Source organism: Chiloscyllium punctatum, chromosome 49, assembly GCF_047496795.1.
Source record: "Chiloscyllium punctatum isolate Juve2018m chromosome 49, sChiPun1.3, whole genome shotgun sequence".
NCBI lineage: Eukaryota > Metazoa > Chordata > Chondrichthyes > Orectolobiformes > Hemiscylliidae > Chiloscyllium > Chiloscyllium punctatum.
The window spans coordinates 28,935,476-28,956,747 of record NC_092787.1 but is presented as its reverse complement, the minus strand read 5'-3'; the positions used below and the strand labels follow the sequence as shown (position 1 = coordinate 28,956,747).

The 21,272-nt window shown below is 46.6% G+C and overlaps 1 protein-coding gene across 2 annotated transcripts in view; it reads left to right on the top strand.

The window, feature by feature from the left end:
• col5a1 (procollagen, type V, alpha 1) overlaps nt 1-21,272 on the top strand; it is a 551,133-nt gene that overhangs the window by 494,567 nt on the left and 35,294 nt on the right. For both annotated transcript variants that reach the window (XM_072566092.1, XM_072566091.1), the window contains exons 49-61: nt 954-1,007; nt 2,568-2,621; nt 4,622-4,729; nt 11,964-12,017; nt 12,337-12,390; nt 12,900-12,953; nt 13,237-13,290; nt 16,729-16,836; nt 16,960-17,013; nt 17,101-17,154; nt 17,669-17,776; nt 19,980-20,033; nt 21,117-21,152. In XM_072566092.1, the coding sequence (XP_072422193.1) occupies nt 954-1,007; nt 2,568-2,621; nt 4,622-4,729; nt 11,964-12,017; nt 12,337-12,390; nt 12,900-12,953; nt 13,237-13,290; nt 16,729-16,836; nt 16,960-17,013; nt 17,101-17,154; nt 17,669-17,776; nt 19,980-20,033; nt 21,117-21,152 (846 nt within the window). The remainder of the gene's footprint in view (nt 1-953; nt 1,008-2,567; nt 2,622-4,621; nt 4,730-11,963; nt 12,018-12,336; nt 12,391-12,899; nt 12,954-13,236; nt 13,291-16,728; nt 16,837-16,959; nt 17,014-17,100; nt 17,155-17,668; nt 17,777-19,979; nt 20,034-21,116; nt 21,153-21,272) is intronic.

Sequence of the window (21,272 nt, the reverse complement as noted above, 5' to 3'; positions counted from 1 at the left end):
CCCAGAGAGACCAGGTCACAGAAATCACTGAATGTTGCAAATGGGAAATAAGGCAGGAGATTGGGAGAAGGACAGACTCTCTAATATTCAACAGAGTAGAGGGAGCTTTAACCTGAATCTAACCCAGTGCTGTCCCTGTCCTGAGAGTGTTTGATGGGGACAGTATATAGAGGAGCCTTTATTTGATCATTTTAGAGATGTAGCCATCACTGGGGAGGTCGGTGATTGTTGCCCGTCTCTAATTACCCGTTGAACTCAGTTCCTTGCTCGATTATTTCAGAGGGCAGTAAAGAGTTAACCACTTTGCTATGGATCGAGAATCACATGCAGGCCAGACTGGGTTAGGATATCCCTATTAGCGAACCTGGGGAGCTTAATGACAATTGACAGTGGTCACCATTAAATCAATTCTTTTTTATTCCAGACTTTTACTGAAGATCAATTTCACCAACTGCTGTGGTGGGATTTGAACCCATGACCCGAGCTCATAAGCCTGGCTCTGGACTACTTGTCCAGTGAGCTCCCCAGTCGGCCCTCAGCTGAGAGAAGCAGAGAGCTGGGTGGCGCCTGCCTCCCACCTCTCCATGAACCTCATGTTTATTCAATGTTACAACTTGAGTGTAAGGCCAACAAAAGGAAAAACTCTTATGACTGTGTACAAGTCTCAAAAACAACAGATTCAAAGAATTCAGATTCACAAACATTGTCCTGACTGGAAGCACATGGTGTTTGAAGTGGGGGGGAGACTGGAAATGACACATGTTACTGTTTATTACACAGCCGTTATATTAACTAATGGTGACATTGCATTGGCCTGACGAGAGATAGACCCAGACACAGCTGTTGAAGGAATGTATGCTTAGAATATCAATTTGAGAGACCCAGCAGGAAGCCTGTGCTCAGAACACCACCCCTGTTGTAATGTAATCTCCAATGGATTGTTTGTATTACAGGGTCCCCAAGGTCCTGCAGGAGGAATCGGTAACCCAGGCGCCGTGGGCCAGAAGGTACTACCTGCAATCTGTTTCTGCTCTCACAGGAAACAATGTACAGCAATTGGCTCAGAGTTCTGGAGGAAGGGCCCTTTAATGTGACTGATCAGTAGTGAATCTGAATTCATCACAACACACTGATGTGTTGCAATAGGCATTGCTTACAAACATTTATTAGTTAGGATCAGTAGCACTGACCCTATGACAGTGCGGCACTCCCTCAGCACTGACCCTCTGACAGTGCGGCACTCCCTCAGCACTGACCCTCTGACAGTGCGGCACTCCCTCAGCACTGACCCTCTGACAGTGCGGCACTCCCTCAGCACTGAGCCTCCGACAATGCAGCACTCCCTCAGCACTGACCCTCCGACAGTGCGGCACTCCCTCAGCACTGACCCTCCGACAGTGCGGCGCTCCCTCAGCACTGACCCTCCAACAGTGCGGCGCTCCCTCAGCACTGACCCTCCAACAGTGCAACACTCCCTCAACACTGACCCTCCGACAGTGCAGTGCTCCCTCAGCACTGACCCTCCAACAGTGCGGCACTCCCTCAGCACTGACCCTCCGACAGTGCAGCACTCCCTCAGCACTGACCCTCCAACAGTGCGGCACTCCCTCAGCACTGACCCTCCAACAGTGTGGCACTCCCTCAGCACTGACCCTCCGACAGTGCAGCACTCCCTCAGCACTGACCCTCCGACAGTGCAGCGCTCCCTCAGCACTGACCCTCCGACAGTGCGGCACTCCCTCAGCACTGACCCTCCGACAGTGCGGCACTCCCTCAGCACTGACCCTCCGACAGTGCGGCACTCCCTCAGCACTGACCCTCCGACAGTGCGGCACTCCCTCAGCACTGACCCTCCGACAGTGCGGCACTCCCTCAGCACTGACCCTCCGACAGTGCGGCACTCCCTCAGCACTGACCCTCCGACAGTGCCCACTCCCTCAGCACTGACCCTCCGACAGTGCCCACTCCCTCAGCACTGACCCTCCGACAGTGCCCACTCCCTCAGCACTGACCCTCCGACAGTGCCCACTCCCTCAGCACTGACCCTCCGACAGTGCGGCACTCCCTCAGCACTGACCCTCCGACAGTGAGGCACTCCATCAGCACTGACCCTCCCACAGTGCGGCACTCCCTCAGCACTGACCCTCCGACAGTGCGGCACTCCCTCAGCACTGACCCTCCGACAGTGCGGCACTCCCTCAGCACTGACCCTCCGACAGTGCGGCACTCCCTCAGCACTGACCCTCCGACAGTGCGGCACTCCCTCAGCACTGACCCTCCGACAGTGCGGCACTCCCTCAGCACTGACCCTCCGACAGTGCGGCACTCCCTCAGCACTGACCCTCCGACAGTGCGTCACTCCCTCAGCACTGACCATCCGACAGTGTGGGGCTGCCTCCATATCAGACTGAGAGTGTCCTGTCTTTGTGCTGTTTTTGCTGATCAGTTGCTACTTTAATTAAACTGAACCTAACACAGTGAGCATTCGGCCCGACACTCTGGGCTGGTATGAGCTGTTGTGGTCTTGATGGTTTTTATATTTCACTGGCCCTCTGTTTCTCCTCCAGGGTGACACTGGAGAGGCGGGAGCACCAGGACCTCCAGGATATTTGGGAATGCCAGTAAGTAATTGGCTTGTTGTCCTTTGAGTTTGGTATCTGTCTGAAAATGATTCTGTCTGTCTCATTGATTATATAACAGAACTGACTCCTCCTATATATCTCCTGACTCTTCCCTCCCTAGCAAACCTCACCTTCTTCCACAATCTTGCTCTTATTCTCTGAATTGAAATGAATACTTTTCAAACTGGAATGAGGAGGAAAGGGCAAGGCCAGATGCCTGGATAGGAAAATAAGGACATACGGAATCTACAATGCTTTACAAAATAGATTATGTGGCTAGACAAAAATTGGGCAAATGGAGTTTAATGCGGGGAAATGTTAAATGGGCCATTTGGCAGCAAGTGGCTCAGTGGTTAGCACGGCTGCCTCACAGCGCCAGAGACCCGGGTTCAATTCCCGCCTCAGGCGACTGACTGGGTGGAGTTTGCACGTTTTCCCCGTGTCTGCGTGGGTTTCCTCCGGGTGCTCCAGTTTCCTCCCACAGTCCAAAGATGTGCAGGTCAGGTGAATTGGCCATGCTAAATTGCCCATAGTGTTAGTTAAGGGGTAGATGTAGGGGTATGGGTGGGTTGCGCTTTGGCGAGGCGGTGTGGACTTGTTGGGCCGAAGGGCCTGTTTCCACACTGTAAGTAATCTAATCTAATCTAATCTAATCTAATAAGGATGTTATCTCAGCTTTAAATAAATGCAGAGTTCTATGACACAAAGATATCTTAGAGCATGAATTACAAAAGGTTAGTCTGCAGGTGCGGGAAGTAATCAAGAAAATTATGAGAGTGTTATCATTTGTTAGAAGGGGAATTGAATAGAAAGTGCAGAGGTTATGCTGCAGTTATATCGGGCGCTGGTGAGAGCACGTCTGGAGTACTGTGAACTGTATTGGTCTCCTTCCTGAAGGAAGGGTGTCAGTTCAGTGGAAGGTAGTTTGGAGGTTTCCCAGATTGATATTTGGGACGGAAGGATCACCTTCTAAGGAAAGATGAGACAAGCTAGGCCTGTATCCACTAAAGGTCAGGGAAATGAAAGGCGACTTGAGTCACAGAGAGCTGTAGAGGCTGGGTCATTCAGTGCATTCAAGGTTGAAATAAATCGATTTTTAATCAGTCATGAAACCAAGGGTTGTGGGGAAAAAGCAGGAAAGTGGAATTCATGACTATCAGATCGGCCATGACCTCATGAGCAGATTTGATGGGCTGAATGGCCTGTGTCTGCACCCACAACTTGTGGTCTCGTGATCTCATTGAAATTTATCGGACCTTGAGGGGTCTTGATGAGGTAGATGTGGAGAGGCTGCTTCCCACCTGGGAGAATGCAGAAGGGAAATAAGCAGCTACCCAGTTAATCAGATTGGATTCTGCTCTCTCGGAAGGTCATGAGTCTTTGAAACTCTCTTCCTCAAAAGACATTGGAAACCAAGACTTTGAATATTTTTTAATATTTTGAATAGATTCTTGATAAACAATGGGGTGCCAGGTTACAGGGACTAAGCACAAGCGTGGTGTAATCAGATCAGCTATGACCTTATTCATTAGCACAGCAGGCACAGTGGCCAGAACAGGCTACTCCTGTTCCTGGTTCCTTTCTTTGGGTGGATTCGTCAGTTGGCGGCACGGTGGCACAGTGGTTAGCACTGCTGCCTCACAGCGCCAGAGACCCGGGTTCAATTCCTGCCTCAGGCGACCGACTGTGTGGAGTTTGCACGTTCTCCCCGTGTCTGCGTGGGTTTCCTCTGGGTGCTCCGGTTTCCTCCCACAATCCAAAGATGTGCAGGTCAGGTGAATTGGCCATGCTAAATTGCCCGTAGTGTTAGGTAGGGGTAGATGAAGGGGTATGGGTGGGTTGCGCTTCAGCGGGGCGGTGTGGACTTGTTGGGCCGAAGGGCCTGTTTCCACACTGTAATTAAGCTAAAAAAAAAAGCTAATCTTGACAAAGGCACACAGCTCACACTTTGTCTTATTCTTTCCAAGTGAAGAGTTTGTTTTTTTTTTGGTGCTCTGCAGGGTCCTAAAGGAGAACGGGGTGAGAAAGGTGAATCTGGACCATCAGGTGCTGCTGGACCTCCAGGTCCGAAAGGTCCTCCTGGGGACGATGGTCCAAAAGGAAGTCCCGTGAGTATATTCCAACCAATCGCTCCCAGTCAGCTGCCTGCTGTCACTGGGTAGAATGTGGTAAAAACAATGACGGCACATGCTGGAAAGCAAGTACTGGATTAGTGGTGCTGGAAGAGCACAGCAGTTCAGGCAGCATCCAACGAGCAGCGAAATCGACGTTCCTGATGAAGGGCTTTTGCCCGAAACGTCGATTTCGCTGCTCGTTGGATGCTGCCTGAACTGCTGTGCTCTTCCAGCACCACTAATCCAGTAACTGGGTAGAATGTGTCAATCATCATGGCCAATTGTTCCACATTCCATCATGAATTTTGTATCAATGCCCCAATGAGATCACCAGGATGACCCATTTACATGACTAACCACTACTAACCACTAACTCAGGACACTAACTCATGACTAACCACTAACTCAGGACACTAACTCATGACTAACCACTACTCAGGACACAAACCATTCACACCAGGTTACTGCAGTAACAATAAATCGTAAAAACCAAAAGAACTGCGGATGCTGTAAATCAGAAAGAAAAATTTTTAAAAATGGCTGGGAAAGCTCAGCAGGTCTGGCAGCATCTGTGGAGAGAAATCAGGGTTAAGGTTTTGGGGTCAAGTGACCCTTCCTCACATGACCTGAAACGTTATCTCTGATTTCCACAGTAAAAATCATCCTTTTCATTGTAACACACTTAACAAAAGCAGAAAAGAATGGATTTGTTATTTGATGCAATCTACCCTTTCAAAACCCTAAACATACATACACACGCTCAATCACAATGAAGACAGACGAAAGGCAAACATTTTAACACAGATACTGTGACCAATAAAGAATACAGACAGGAATTCTCCCAATCCAAAGTCCAGACCACAAGGTGTAAGCTTCTTTTTCGCTCACAGTCCTTTTGAGTTTTGCAAACGTAGGACACTGTCGTCTAAATGGTTAGGTCGTCCTTGGATTGGATGGGTGATCAGGTGATCATGGATTGCTTCTTGTAAGAGTTTGTTCTTTTTAAGCTTTCTTGGCTTTGCTGTAATTTTCCTGGCACAGAAAGAGAGAGAGGATGCCGTGGGTCTGCAGGCTCTGGATGCTTTTCACTCTTGGTACTTGACAGCTTTTTAACAGCCAACAAAACAGCGATTGCCAGGTAGATTTTTCTTAAATCAAAAATTCTATACACTGTCCAACTTCCACTTCGTTTTGCTTCCAAAGAACAACAGTGGTACGGCACGGCTCAACTATATGCAACATTTGAATTTCAACTTGTAAAGCAACTCACTTGGTTTGTTAAATCAGTCCAACTGCCACTTCAGTTTGCAGACCCAATGACTTTAAAAATGTGTACCTTTCCTCTGCCTCTGTAAAGTTGTTCACTAAGACTCTAGCTCTGTGCATATGTATCATTCTGCTTCTTATGCTGTTTGGCTTTTTAAAGGCGATATCAAATGTCATTTCACAATCTAGCTGTCCCTGAAAAATTCACACATTTGTTTCCTTCAGGTGGATTACATCTGATTGGATTTTAATCCCGCTTCTCACAATCCTTTCAGGTCAAGAATTCTAGCTGTGACAAGCTTCATCTCTCCTTGTTCAGGCGCTAGTGATTTTTTCTGCCAGTGTTCTTAATTTTACAAACTCTCTTTACCAATTCATTGACCAGAGGAAATAGTTACTCCTTATTTGCTTTATATAAATCCCTCCTCATTTCAATTAGCTCTCCCATATGCCTTGATTAAATCTCCCCTTAACCCTCCCTGCTGTAAGGAAAACAAGTCAAGCTTCTCAGGTCTCCCTCTTTGCGAAGATTCCTCAAAGCTCATACCATTCAGTAAGTCTCTTCTGCCCCCGAATCGCATCTTCCTTCAACTGTGCTGCTGAAAACATGAGACAGTATTCAGCTTGACTCTAACAACTGAGTAAAGGCTTAACATGATCCCTTCTTTTCACATTTAACTCCCTGACTTACAGATCAATGGTGTGTACAGTTGCTCACTCGGTCAATTTGTGCTCCCTTCAAAGATTCGGGAAAATGGACCCCCAGCTACCTCTGTTCTTCCAGCCCCTCAACCTTGTTCCATTCTGGTGACAGTGCCAATCAAGTTGCCTGCTGTGTGTTTGCCCAGGATGTCCTGGTGTCTGTAACCATCCTACTTGCAGTCACTACATTGTGAACAAAAAACAGAATATTGCAAGTGCTGGAACTCTGAAATTAAAAGAGAAATTGCTGGAAGCATTCGCCACATCAGACAGTGTCAGTGAAGCTCGAATTGGAATTGATGTTTCAGTCTGGTGACCTTTCAGAACAAAGCTGGAGCGTTACCTGCATTCCTGTTGGCATTGATGCAGCCCGATTTACTGAATACTGTATTGCCAGAATTTTTCTGTTGTCACTAAATTGCAATGTTTCTGTATGATTTATAAAGTTTGCAGTTTTACCCCCTCTCTCCAAGTCTAGGCCATTTATATACAACGAGAGATGCAAGGCTGCTATTATCTATTCTGAGGAGAGCACATGACATATTCCAGTCTGACTCTCCAATCAACAGAATGTGCTCTCAGTAATATTAACCACTTTCTCTTCCTGAACCAATTTACATCCACACATCTCTCTGCCTCTATCTCCTAAAGACACTGCTTTATCACTAGTCTTTTGACAGTTTAAATGTAAAATTTCTCCTGCACTACAGTGAGCAACTCTCTGAATTACTTCAGCAAAGTCTCCTCATCTTTTGTTGTTAACTTGTAAAATCACATGTTCCTTATCAAACCTCTAATGGTCTCTGAGGTTTTTGATTGCAACTGACCTTGAGAGATGGTGAACTGTACGTTTCTTCACCCAGAGAGTGGGGAGCACGGGGAATTCATTATAATAGACAATAGACAATAGGTGCAGAAGTAGGCCATTCTGCCCTTCGAGCCTGCACCACCATTCAATATGATCATGGCTGATCATCCTTAATCAGTATCCTGTTCCTGCCTTATCTCCATAACCCGTGATTCCATTATCCTTGAGAGCTCTATCCAACTCTTTCTTAAATGAATCCAGTGACTGGGCCTCCACTGCTCTCTGGGGCAGAGCATTCCACACAGCCACCACTCTCTGGGTGAAGAAGTTTCTCCTCATCTCTGTCCTAAATGGTCTACCCCGTATTTTTAAACTGTGTCCTCTGGTTCGGCACTCACCCATCAGCGGAAACATGACTCCTGCCTCCAGAGTGTCCAATCCTTTAATAATCTTATATGTCTCAATCAGATCCCCTTTCAGTCTTCTAAACTCAAGGGTATACAAGCCCAGTCGCTCCAGTCTTTCAGTGTAAGGCAATCCCGCCATTCCAGGAATTGACCTCGCTGCACTCCCTCAATAGCCAGAATGTCTTTCCTCAAATTTGGAGACCAAAACTGCACACAGTACTCTAGGTGTGGTCTCACCAGGGCCCTGTATAGCTGCAGAAGAACCTCTTTGCTTCTATACTCAATCCCTCTGGTTATGAAGGCCAGCATGCTTTTAGCCTTCTTCACTACCTGCTGTACCTGCCTGCTTACCTGCCTGCTTATCTTCATTGACTGGTGTACAAGAACACCCAGATATCTCTGTACTGCCCCTTTAATAATCTTATATGTCTCAATCAGATCCCCTCTCAGTCTTCTAGGTATACTCAAGGGTAAACTCAAGGGTATACAAGCCAGTCGCTCCAGTCTTTCAGTGTAAGGCCATTCCAGGAATTGACCTCGTGAACCTACACTACACTCCCTCAATAGCCAGAATGTCCTTCCACAGGAAGTAGTTAATGCCAAAGCATTGAATGTATTCTAGAGGCATCTAGATATCCCCCTTGAGGCAAATGGGGTCAAAGGTTATGGGGAGAAAGCAGGATTAGGCTGTTGGGTTGGATGGTCGGCCATGATCGTGATGAATAGTGGAGCAGGCTCGAAGGGCCGAGTGGCCTCCTTCTGCTCCTATCTTCTATGTTTCTAAATCTTAATGTCAGCCCCGCAACCAGATTTCTCCTTCAAACAATGAATCACAGCACTTCCTTTTGTTTGCTGCAAATTTAGCAGGAGAGCTCATTCTGTCTCTGCTTTCCCACACCCTCTGCCCTCTGTGGTGAGATCCAGTCTCATAAAAACATTGAATCTAGGAACAGCAGTTCAGACCTGCTCTACTGTTCAAAATGATCATGGCTAATCCTCCACCTCAAATCCCCAATCCCCACTTTTCCCCCCACCATACCCCTTGATGTTTTTAAGATCTAAAAACTGTATCTATCTTTTTTGCGAATATACTCAGTGACTTGACCTCCATGCTTCTTGTGGTGCGATAACCACTTTATGCAACATTCCCAGTGTGGCCGAACTGAAGTTCTATAAAGCTGCAGCATAACTCAATGAGGATAAATGTGCCACCAGCCTTTTTCACTCCCTTATCTACATGTACTGCCACCTTCAGTGATCTGTGGGCCTGCACACCCAGATCCCTCTGCATATCAATACTCCTAAGTGTTCTGCCATTCACAGTATAATTTCCACCTGTACTTGACCTTCCAAAACGCATCACCTCACATTTGTCTGGGTTAAACTCCATCTGCCATTCTTCTGCCCATGTCTCCAACTGATCTCTATCCTGCTGTATCCTCTGACAATCCTCCTCACTATCCACAACTCCACCAATCTTTGTATCGTCCGCAAACTTACTAATTAGACCAGCTACATTTTCCTCCAAATCATTATGGAGACCACGACCAACAAATGTTCCAGCACTGATCCCTATGGAACATCACTAGTCACAATCCTCCATTCGGAAAAGCATCCTTTCCCCGCTACTCTCTGTATGACTCAGCCAGTTCTGGATCTATCTTGCCAGCTCACCCCTGATACCACGTGACTTCACCTTTTTGACCAGTCTGCCATGAGGGGCTTTGTCAAAGGTTTGACTGAAGTCCATGTAGACATCAACCTCTTTTCCCTCATCAATCATCTTTGTCACCTCCTCAAAAAACTCAATCTAGTTCGTGAGGCAGTACATCCCCTGTACAGAGCCATGCTGTCTATTCCTAATAAGAACATTTCCAGGATTCTCCCTGCTACCCCTTCTTAAACAAAGAGACAACTTTGGCTATTCTCCAGTCCTCTGGGGCCTCCCCTGTGGCCAAAGGGCATACAAAGATGATTGTCAATACTCCAGCAATTTGTTCTCTTGCTTCTGTCAATATTCTTGGATGAGACCCGAGGACTTATCTACTTTAATACATTTTAAGACGCACAACACCTGTTGGTTAGAAACTCAGCACTCCCTCCTCTGAGATCATCCTCCACCGATTCCTTCCCTTAGGTGAATACTGGCACAAAGTATTTGTTTAAGACCCTCTCTCACTAGTATTCTTAAATACAAATGAGGAAGGACACCACTTCGACTGGGACAACACATCCATCCTAGGACAAGCCAAACAGAGACACACACAAGAATTGCTCAAAGCATGGCATTCCAACCAGAACTCTATCAACAAACACATTGAGTTAGACTCCATCTACCACCCCCTGAGAGAAAGATCAGGAAATGACATCACCACCAGAAATGACATCACCAACCCAAGGAAACCTAAACACATAAATAGAAAGAGGTCCATACCACCATGCTTCATCCGGAGACTCACTAATGATGTTACCTAGTATGGTGATGAAACCGAACCCTCCAGCTCAGCGAGCAAACCTGCATCCAGAACGTCCCCTCCCTCTTCTGGCTGCGCACATACATTCCCTTCCTTGTCCTTGAGAGGGCCAATCCTTTCCCAGACTACCCTCTTGCTTTCTATATATGTCTAAAAAGCCTTTGGATTCTCCTTAATCCAAAGCGGGAGATTGGGGTTGAGGAACCTGTCAGCCATGATTGAATGGTGGAGCAGATTCGATGGGCGGAATGGCCTAATTTCTGCTCCTATGCCTTATGGTCTTACAGCTGCTCTAATTGCTTGTTTAAGCTCTTTCCTACTTTCCTTATAAACTGAAAGGGTTTTCTCAGTTCCCATCCTCCTCAACCTTACACATATTTCCGTGTTCTTTCTGACCAAGGTTATAGCAGCCCTGGTCATCCAAGGTTGACGGAACTTGCCGTACCTATCCTTCTCTCTCGCAGGAAGGTATTCCTCCTGACCTTCTATCAAATGCTGTTTAAAATACTTCCACATGTCCCTCAAACAGCCACCTCCAATCAGCATTCTCCAGTTCCTGCCTAATAGTGTTGTAGCTAGCCTTCCCCAAATTTAACACCTTCACCTGAGGACTGCTGTTAGCCTGATCCTTAAATATCTTAAAACTCACCGTGTTATGGTCACTACTCCCCCACTGAAACTTCATTCACCTGGCCGGGCTCACTTTCCTGGTTGGACTGTTCACGTACTGTGTCAAGAAACCCTCCTGAATGGTCCTTACAAATTCTGCCCCATCCAAGACACAGATTCAAGGCGTGGGAGAGGAGGATGTTCAAAAGAGAGATGCCAGGCACATTTTTCATACAAAGGGTGGTGAGTGCCTGGAATACGTTGCCAGAGGAGGTGGTGGAATCAGACACAATAGCAGCATTCACAAAACACTGGACAAATACAGGAATAGGAAGGGAACAGAGGGATACGGATCATGTAAGGGGAGACAGTTTTAGTATATAGGGGAAAATGTGTCAGCACAGGCTTGGAGGGCTGAAGGGCCTGTCCTGTGCTGTATTGTTCTTTGTTCTGAGTGAAGAAGTGTTTGCTCATCCCAATCCTGAATGGTCTACCCTATATCCTTCGACTGTGTTCCCTGATTCCAGATCCCCTAACCAGAAATAACCTCCTTCCCACATCTAGCCCTGTTGGAGTTTTATATGTTTCAGTCAGATCCTCTCTCATCCTTCTAAACTGTAGTGAATGCAGGTCCAGTCAAACTAATTTCTCCTCCAAGGACAGTCCTGCCATCCCCAGTATCAACCTAGTGACCCTCTCAGGAGAGTAGACCCTTTCTCAGACAGGGAGACTGTATCTGCGCTCTTACTGAGGCCCTTTGGAACTGCTGTGCTCCTTGTTGCCTACCTCTGACTGACGATGACCTGTGATTGTCAAACTGCTGTCTCCCCATCACAAGCAAGGGGGTGTTTTCCAAATGCAGACTCCCTCTGACACTTCACCTGCTGCAGGCTCTCTCCTCTCTTTCTCTGCACTTGGATCTGCTGTCACTAATATTTTGCTTGTTCTCTCCTTTTCCGTAGGGACCAGTTGGTTTCCCTGGTGACCCCGGTCCCCCTGGTGAAGCAGGCCCTCCGGTAAGGTTAAGCTGGTTTTAGTTAATGGCGAATTGCCATTGAGTAGCTTAATCAATTCAACTAGTCATTATAAACCCTTTCTGAGAATTAAGCTAATCTCCCAGGTTAAAAGTGCCACAATAATTGGATATTGTAGTTTGTAATCTATATTTTCCTTTTGTGATTAATGTTTTGAATGTTAATCATTAAAAAGTCATTGTCCTAATGATGGAGATCTTAAGGCTCAGAAATGAATGTGAGACAACAAATAGACTGAACAGCCGTGAAGGATGTAAGATAACCACTAAACACTTATACTGAGGCCTTTATTTCGCTGCAGGGCCAAGATGGACCTTCAGGTGACAAGGGAGAAGACGGTGAACCAGGACAGATTGTGAGTTGAGAAAGGACAATGCTTAGTGGAATTTTGCTTGATGGAGGTTTGAATAAATGGGAGACCAGTGATTGAAGTCAGATCCAATGCTGCTGAGAGCAGAGTGCTGAGCTAAGCATTATTGGAGGGAGGGATGGAAAAGCCAGAGTGAGTGTCCCGAATTCAAAACCGGACACTCATGGATTTACTCACACTCTGTCTAACCTGATGGCGCGGAGGGTGAAGGTGCCATGTGCTGATGAAAAGGGCACCATTACTGGACCCAAAACCTGGCAAAAATATTGAGAAAGAAGAATCCAAGCGAGAAAACCGATCTCTGGACTGAAGGACCAAGAAAAGTGCCCCAGCTGGTGGTTTGAACAAAACCGGGTGCTGGAGATGTTGGGGCTGAAAGGGATTGCTGGGGATGGGCGATGTGTCAGAGTGTGGCCCTATGACTGGCCCAGGTTCCTGTGAACCTTTCGGTAGTGACATGATGGAAGGTTCTGATGTCATCTTTCTGTTTCTAGGGTTCCCCTGGTCCAACTGGTGAAGCAGGACCACCTGGTCCTCCAGGAAAGAGGGTGAGTGTGAACACACCGATATTATCCCTGACACACACACACACACAACACTATCCTGCAACACACACACAGCGTGTGCACAGACAACATACACATAGACATGCAGCAAATACTACCACACACACACACACACACACAGACATAGACAGACAGACAGACAGACACGTGCACACACACACATTCTTAAACAAGCACCAGGAAATCCTGAGTGTTTTCAATATCTGTGATTGCTTCCTCTGTTAAAGACAATACCTTTGCAATGTTTTTCTTTCATGTTGTTCAGGGTCCTCATGGTCCTGCAGGTCCTGAGGGGAGACAAGGAGAGAAAGGAGCGAAGGTAAGTGAGACTGAGAATCCCAGTCAGCAGCCTGAAGATTGAAGAAGTTGTATTATTCGAGTTGACCCGGTCGGTCTGATCTCATTAACCCTGGTTCCTGCCATATCATGACATTGTGAACACTATCCTTTAACAGGTCACTCTGTGTCACCCTTTCAGCACATCGGCATTGTGGCAATGGGATAGCAGCCTCACAGACTAGTGTGTCCAGTGATCTGTTAGCTGTATTTATATCTTTTATCAGTTCTTCTGGACACCTCAACTGGTCAAGTGTTGAATCCCATTATACTTTGTCATTTCCCATCATTATTTTAAAACACATTGATCAAATCCCAGTTTTATCTGCTAACCTCCAGGGATTATTGTCAATGTTTCCAAAAACCATTGTTAGAACACAGTCTCTTTGCCCCGGCCGTCATTCTGGTAAATTGATGCTGGACAAGCTTAAGGGTCAGAACTGGAACATCATAAACAGTGTTCCAAACTGGCTTTGACCAAAAGTAGTTCCTCAGCACTGACCGTCCGACAGTGCTCGCTCCCTCAGCACTGACCCTCCGACAGCGTGGCACTCCCTCAGCGCTGACCCTCCAACAGTGCGGCGCTCCCTCAGCACTGACCCTCCGACAGTGCCTGCTCCCTCAGCACTGACCCTCTGACAGCGTGGCACTCCCTCAGCACTGACCCTCCGACAGTGCCCGCTCCCTCACACTGACCCTCCGACAGCATGACACTCCCTCAGCGCTGACCCTCCAACAGTGCGGCACTCCCTCAGCACTGACCCTCTGACAGTGCGACACTCCCTCAGCACTGACCCTCTGACAGTGCGACACTCCCTCAGCACTGACCCTCTGACAGTGCGACACTCCCTCAGCACTGACTGACTCTTTGACAGTGCGGCACTCCCTCAGCACTGACCCTCCGACAGTGCCCGTTCCCTCAGCACTGACCCTCTGACAGTGCCCGCTCCCTCAGCACTAACCCTATGACAGTGCGGTACTCCCTAAGCACTGACCCTCCGACAGTGCCCATTCCCTCAGCACTGACCCTCCGACAGTGTGGCACTCCCTCAGCACTGACCCTCCAACAGTGCCCGCTCCCTCAGCACTGACCTTCACTGACCCAGACATTAATGAAGGAGGTGGAGAAAGTGAGGACTGCAGATGCTAGAGATCAGAGTTAAGAGTGCATTGCTGGAAAAGCTCTTCAAGTCAGGCAGCAGCCAAGGAGCAGGAAGATTGACGTTTCAGGCATAAACCCTTCATCGGGAATCCTGATGCAAGACTTATGCCCGAAACGTCGATTCTCCTGTTCCTCATATGCTGCCTGACCTGCAGATATTAATGAAGTCTGAAAAACTAAGTGTTTTATCAACAGTTCTCTCCATCTGTCCTGCTGCCATTAGTGATTCATGCTATACCTCTTACTCTCTCCACACCTTTAGTACTGTCCCCTTTGAACTGTCCTCCATTTTGTTTGTACCAAGATAAACGACCTCACAGTTTGTTGCAGAGAATTGCAGTACAGGAATAAATTAGTCTTGTTACGATATTATTGATCATTCTTAACAACTGGAGGACAGTAAGTAGTTTTGGTCTCTATGTCTTAGCAAAGCCCACTTGAATTGGAGACAGTTAAGAGAGTGTTCACCAGCCTGGTCCCAATGAGGGACAGCTTGATATTCTCTGGAGTTTGAAGAATGCAAGGTGATCTCATTGTAACATCTCAGTTGCTGAAACAGTTTGGTACACTATAGACCAAGAGACTGTTTACCCACTTTGGGGAATCTAGAAACATCGAAAATAAGAGTAAGAGTCGGGGATTTGGTCCTTCAAAACTGCTCTGTCATTCAATATGACCATTGCTGATCATTCAATGCATTAACCTCTTCCTGCCTTCTCCCTATGCCCTTTTAAAATGGTAACAGGCTCAGGAGAAGGGGCCAAATACCTAGGACTGAGATAAAGAGAAATGCCTTCATTTGTGAATCTTTGGAATTCTCTATCCCTGAAGGCTGGCACTGCGGAGTCCCTGAAGGTGCTTAGGGCTGGAATAGACTCTCAGGGAATCGAAGGATATTGGGAACAGGTGGGAGAGTGGAGGTCCGAGTCAGCTGCAATCAGCCAAGTTATCAGCAAGTTCGACAAAGGAGAGATAGTGGATGTAATCTGTTTGAATTTCTGGAAACAAGAAGCTGCAGCACAGGAAGCAGCTAAATCGGATAAGAATGCTTAGTGTTCGGGGCAAGCTGCTGACATGGCTAAGAGCATTGACTGATTGGCAGAAAGCAGTGAGTGCAGGGAAAAGGGTCTTTTTCAGGATGGCCCCGGTGACCAGTGGAGTTCTGCAGAGGTCACTGTTGAGACCACAACTATTCACAGTACACATTACAATCTGGATGAAGGAACTGAGGGCATTGCTGCAAGTTTGCAGATGACAAAGATAGGCAGATGGGCAGGTAGCGCTGAGGAGATGGGGAGGCTGAGGAAGGACTTGACCAGGCTAGGAGAGTGAGCAAGTAAGTGGCAGATACAATGTGGGCAAGTGTGAGATCATGCACATTTTATGAAGAATAGAGGCAGAGACTATTTACTAAATGGGGAAAGGGTTCAGTAATCTGAAGCACAAAGGAAATTGGGAATCCTAATTCAGGATTCTCTTAAAATTAACAGGCAGGCTCATTTAGCAGTTAGGAAGGTAAGTGTAATGTCAGCATTCATTTCAAGAGGGCTGGAATACAACAGCAGGGGTGTACTGCTGAGGCTGTATAAGGCTCTGGTCAGCCTGCATTTCGAATCCTGAGAGCAGTTTTGGACTTCGTATCTATGAATGGATATGCTGCTCTTGGAGGGAATCTAGAGGAGCTTTACAAGAATGGTGCAAGGGATGAAGAGCTTGTTATATGGGGTGCAGTTAAGGACTCTAGGTCTGTACTCAAATAAGTCTAGAAGGACAATGGGGGAATCTGATTTAAAACTTACAGAGTACTGAGAGGTCTCGATAGAGTGGATGTGGAGATGATGTTTCCACTAGTAGGAAAAACTAGGATCTGAGGGCACAGCCTCAGAATGAAGGGACAACTGTTTAGAACTGAGATGAGGAGGAATCTCTTCAGCCAGAAGGTGGTGAATCTGTGGAAGTCATTGCTACAGAGGGCTGTGGAGGACAACTCATTGAATGTCTTTAGTTCAGGTCATTGAGTATATTTAAGACTGCGGTAGACAGCTCCTTGAGTATCAAGAAGATCAAAGGTTATGGGAAGAAGGCAGTTGAGAAAAATATCAACCATGATCGAATAGCAAAGCGACCTGATGGGCTGAACAGCCCAATTCTGCTCCTGTATCTTCTGGTCTTACCATCTGATTGAATGCTCTTCTCCCAGTCTTATGTCTAACGTGCTTATGGCCATTGAACCTTGAAGATGTCCGTCCTTCTTCTCAGGGTGACCCTGGTGCTGAAGGTCCTGCGGGTAAGACTGGCCCAGTCGGTCCACAAGGATCTCCAGGTAAACCGGGTTCGGAGGGGCTGCGAGGGATTCCAGGTCCTGTGGTAAGTATGATTTGCTTTCAGACTGTCAACGTTGTATTTGTTAACAATCCCAGGATTTCAGTAACTCACTCTTGTCTCTATCGATCCACTTACCACTCTCTTTCTTTTTTTGATTAAATTTAGGGTGAGCAAGGTTTACCAGGCCCCCCTGGTCCAACGGGACCACCAGGCCCAATGGTTTGTACTCAACAAAGTTTCACTTCCTTTCCCCAGCAAGCAGTGAGGATCACAGTGACAGTGACATCTTGCCTCTTTCTTCTTTAGGGTCCTCCCGGATTGCCAGGCCTCAAAGGCGACCCTGGTACAAAGGGTGAGAAGGTATGTTTCTCAGTAGGACCTGAAGCCTAATCCATTGATAATGTCGTGGGAGTCGTTCTAGTGCATGAGAGTCCTTCCTTCCCCAGGTGGGGATACTGTCCTTTTAACCTGTCATAAGGCAAGCTGAAATATGGGACTGTTGCTCCAAAGGATTTATTAGGATGGGTGCACCAAAGAGGAGAAGGGCAGACAGGATTACAGAGGGAATTCCAGAGTTGGGAATCCAGACAGCTGAAGGTATGGTTCCTAATGGTGGGACAACAGGAATTGGGGAAGGAGGATTGTGGGTTACAGAGATAGGGAAGGGTGAGGTCATGGAGGGATTTGAAAATAAGGGTGGGAATTTTAAAACTAATCCTTCATTAGACCAACTGCTATTAAAGTTCAACATGCTCAGTGATGACAGATAATTCTCAAAGGTTGACTGATCAAGATTGTCAGTATGAACTGAGAAGTCTTGGAGCTGGGATGGAAGTCTATAGATGGGATGGTGACTGTATATCTTGTGTTTCAGGGACATCCTGGTTTGATTGGTTTGATCGGGCCTCCAGGAGAACAGGGTGAGAAAGGTGACCGAGGCATTCCAGGACCTCAGGGACCTCAAGGTCCTAAAGGAGAAATGGTAAGGATTGAGTGAGGTGACCAAGCATTGTAATCTATTATACCCTTTTTCACTGGAGAACCAGTTAAATTGTATTGGTGTTGATCTTGGTATTGGATAGCTCAGTTGGCTGGATGGCCGGTTTGTAATGCAGAGTGGCAATAACCCCTACTCCAGCTGAGGTTACCATGAAGCATTCTACTTCTCAACCGCTCACTGAGGCACGGTGAACCTCAGGTTAAACCACCCTCAGACCTCTCTCTCTCTCACTCTCTAATGAGAGAGCAGCCTTATGGAAATGTTATTGGAGTTCAACACATAGAGTCATAGAAATGTACAGCATGGAAACAGACCCTTTGGTCCAACCCATCCATGTCAACCAGATATCCCAACCCAATCTACTCCCAGCACACAGCCCATATCCCTCCAAACCCTTCCTATTCATATACCCATCCAAATGCCTTTTAAATGTTGTGATTGTACCAGCCTCCACCACTTCCTCTGGCAGCTCATTCCATACACGTACCGCCCTCTGCCTGAAACAGCACGGTGGCTCAGTGGTTAGCACTGCTACCTCACAGCTCCAGGGACCTGGGTTCGATCCCAGCCTCGGGCAACTGTCTGTGTGGAGTTTGCACATTCTCCCCGTGTCTGTGTGGGTTTCCTCCGGGTGCTCTGGTTTTCTCCCACAGTCCAAAGATATGAATTGGCCATACTAAATTACATTAGTCAGGGGTATATATATGGGAATGGGTCTGGGTAGGTTACTTTTCGGAGAGTTGGTATGGACTTGTTGGGCCGAAGGGCCTGTTTCGATATTGTAGGTAATCTAATAAAGTTGTCCCTTAGGTCTCTTTTATATCTTTCCCTTCTCACCCTAAACCTATGCCCTCTAGTTCTCAACTCCCCCACCCCAGGGAAAAGACTTTGTCTATTTACCCTATCCATGCCCCTCATGATTTTATAAACCTCTATAAGGTCACCCCTCAGCCTCTGATGCTCCAAGGAAAACAGCCCCAGCCTGTTCAGCCTCTCCCTATAGCTCAGATCCTCCAACCCTGGCAACATCCTTGTAAATCTTTTCTGAAACCTTTCAAGTTTCACAACATCTTTCTGATAGGAAGGAGACCAGAATTGCATGCAATATTCCAACAGTGGCTTATCCAATGTCCTGTACAGCCGCAACATGATCTCCCAACTCCTGTACTCAATACTCTGACTAATAAAGGAAAGCATACCAAACGCCGCCTTCACTATCCTATCTACCTGCGACTCCACTTTCAAGGAGCTATGAACCTGCACTCCAAGGTCTCTTTGTTCAGCAACACTCCCTCAGATCTTACCATTAAGTGTATAAGGCCCGCTAAGATTTGCTTTCCCAAAATGCAGCACCTCGCATTCATCTAAATTAAACTCCATCTGCCACTTTTCAGCCCATTGGCCCATCTGGTCAAGATCCTGTTGTAATCCAAGGTAACCTTCTTCGCTGTCCACTACACCTCCAATTTTGGTGTCATCTACAAACGTACTAACTATACCTCTTAAGCTCACATCCAAATCATTTATATAAATGATGAAAAGTAAAGGACCCAGCACCGATCCTTGTGGCACTCCACCGGTCACAGGCCTCCAGTCTGAAAAACAACCCTCCACCACCACTCTCTGTCTTCTACCTTTGAGCCAGTTCTGTAGCCAAATGACTAATTCTCCCTGTATTCCGTGAGATCTAACCTCGCTAATCAGTCTCCCATGGGGAACCTTGTCTTATGCCTTACTGAAGTCCAAATAGATCACATCTACCGGTCTAGTTTAGAAGGACTTTTTTTTCCCATTTCTGGACTGTGGAATCACCAGCATTCAGTGTCCAATCTAGTTGCCTTTAGAACGCGTTGAGAGCTGCCTTCGTAAGCTGCTACGAGTTTGACACCACTGAGTAGTCACTGCAGAAGATAATTAATGGTCACCCAAGTCAGTGTGAGTTGGGAGTCCCATACAGTTGCAGAGGATGGCAAGTTCCTTCCCAAATGGACATTGATGATGAATGGATGTTTGCAACAATCTGACAGCTTCATGGTCTCTAGTACCTATGAAGCATTTTTATTTGTTGAGTTTTAAAACTAAACTGAAATTCTCAAAGTAGTGACAGTCGGATTTGAATTGGCATGATGAATCCACAACATTGTATAACCAATCAAATCTTACAATCTATGTCTGTCTCTTCCAGGGTGTCCATGGTCAAGCTGGTCCGATTGGTCCTCCTGGTCCTCCTGGATTAACTGCAAGTATCCACCATGACAGAAACTAGTCAACTAATCGTCCAATGTTGATCAATTATTTCCACATCTTTGCCAATCAGTTGCATGAGTCATTTTCCAAAGTAGTGCTTTAAGGCAGGTTTTGGGGTGTTTGGACTCTCATTGAATGGGCAGAAACTCAAAGCAGTTCCATTGAGGAAGAGCTGGTTTGGAAAGCGGTCTTTGAAGAGCCAGCAGCCCATCTCCAGGTGCCCCTCTGAGTGGAAGAGCATGATCCAACAAACTGCCTTTGACTGAACCTCTGGCATCTTCCAAGAACCATAATTGGGAGCTTAAGACAGACAGTTTCAGATTGCCAGCACTTGCACCTATTTCAGAATGATGGTGCTCCGTGAGAAACAGAAGTTGGGTTTTAGCAGCTCCAGGATGATCAAACCTGGGGACTGGGACTGACACCACCGGCTTTTCAATGGTTTAATTTACTTCAGGCCTAATCTATCAAATTTATCAAAACAATGATTACTACTTCATTAACTAGAGATGAATATAATTGATATATTTCTCCATAATTAAAAGGAACATGAAACAAATGCTGCCTGCACATGAATCTAATGAAAAAGTCCAAAGTGACTTCCGAATGAAGAGTTATTGAGAGGGGATCTTCAAGTAAAATTCATAAACCTTGCATTTCTCATCTATCAGTCAGCATCTCAGTTAGTGTGGGCCTCACCTGGGGGGGGGGGGGTGAGGTGAGGGTCTCACTCACTCCCCTAAACTGCTTTGTTTTTGACAAGAGAACGTTGCAAGAGAAGACATTACAAATCTCCAGAAAGGGAAATCCCATAACCCCTGAAGTTTGCTTTGAATCAAGGGTCCGAAATACCAATTAAATCATGAAAATCTTCCTAATTATTCTTTTGATCAAACTCATTGTTTTATCAATAAATCAGGTGCTTCTGAGAATGAGCCAACTGAAACTGGGTTGGCCATTCCCATGTGAAATGAACTAGCTGCTACCTTCCCTACACTTTGTTGTTTCTAGCTCCTGATACTGTTTGAAAACCCATTAACCAATCAATAAACTAATTCTTGCATTTGTTTTTCAGGGTCCGCCTGGTCCTAAAGGTTCTAAAGGTTCCACTGTGAGTATGTTGCTCAGTAGTGATTGAGTTGGGGTTCAGCAACATTCTGCTAATGGACAGGGAGCACAGGAATATTAAAAACAGGAACAGAAGCCCTTCAAGCCTGGTCTGCCATTCAAC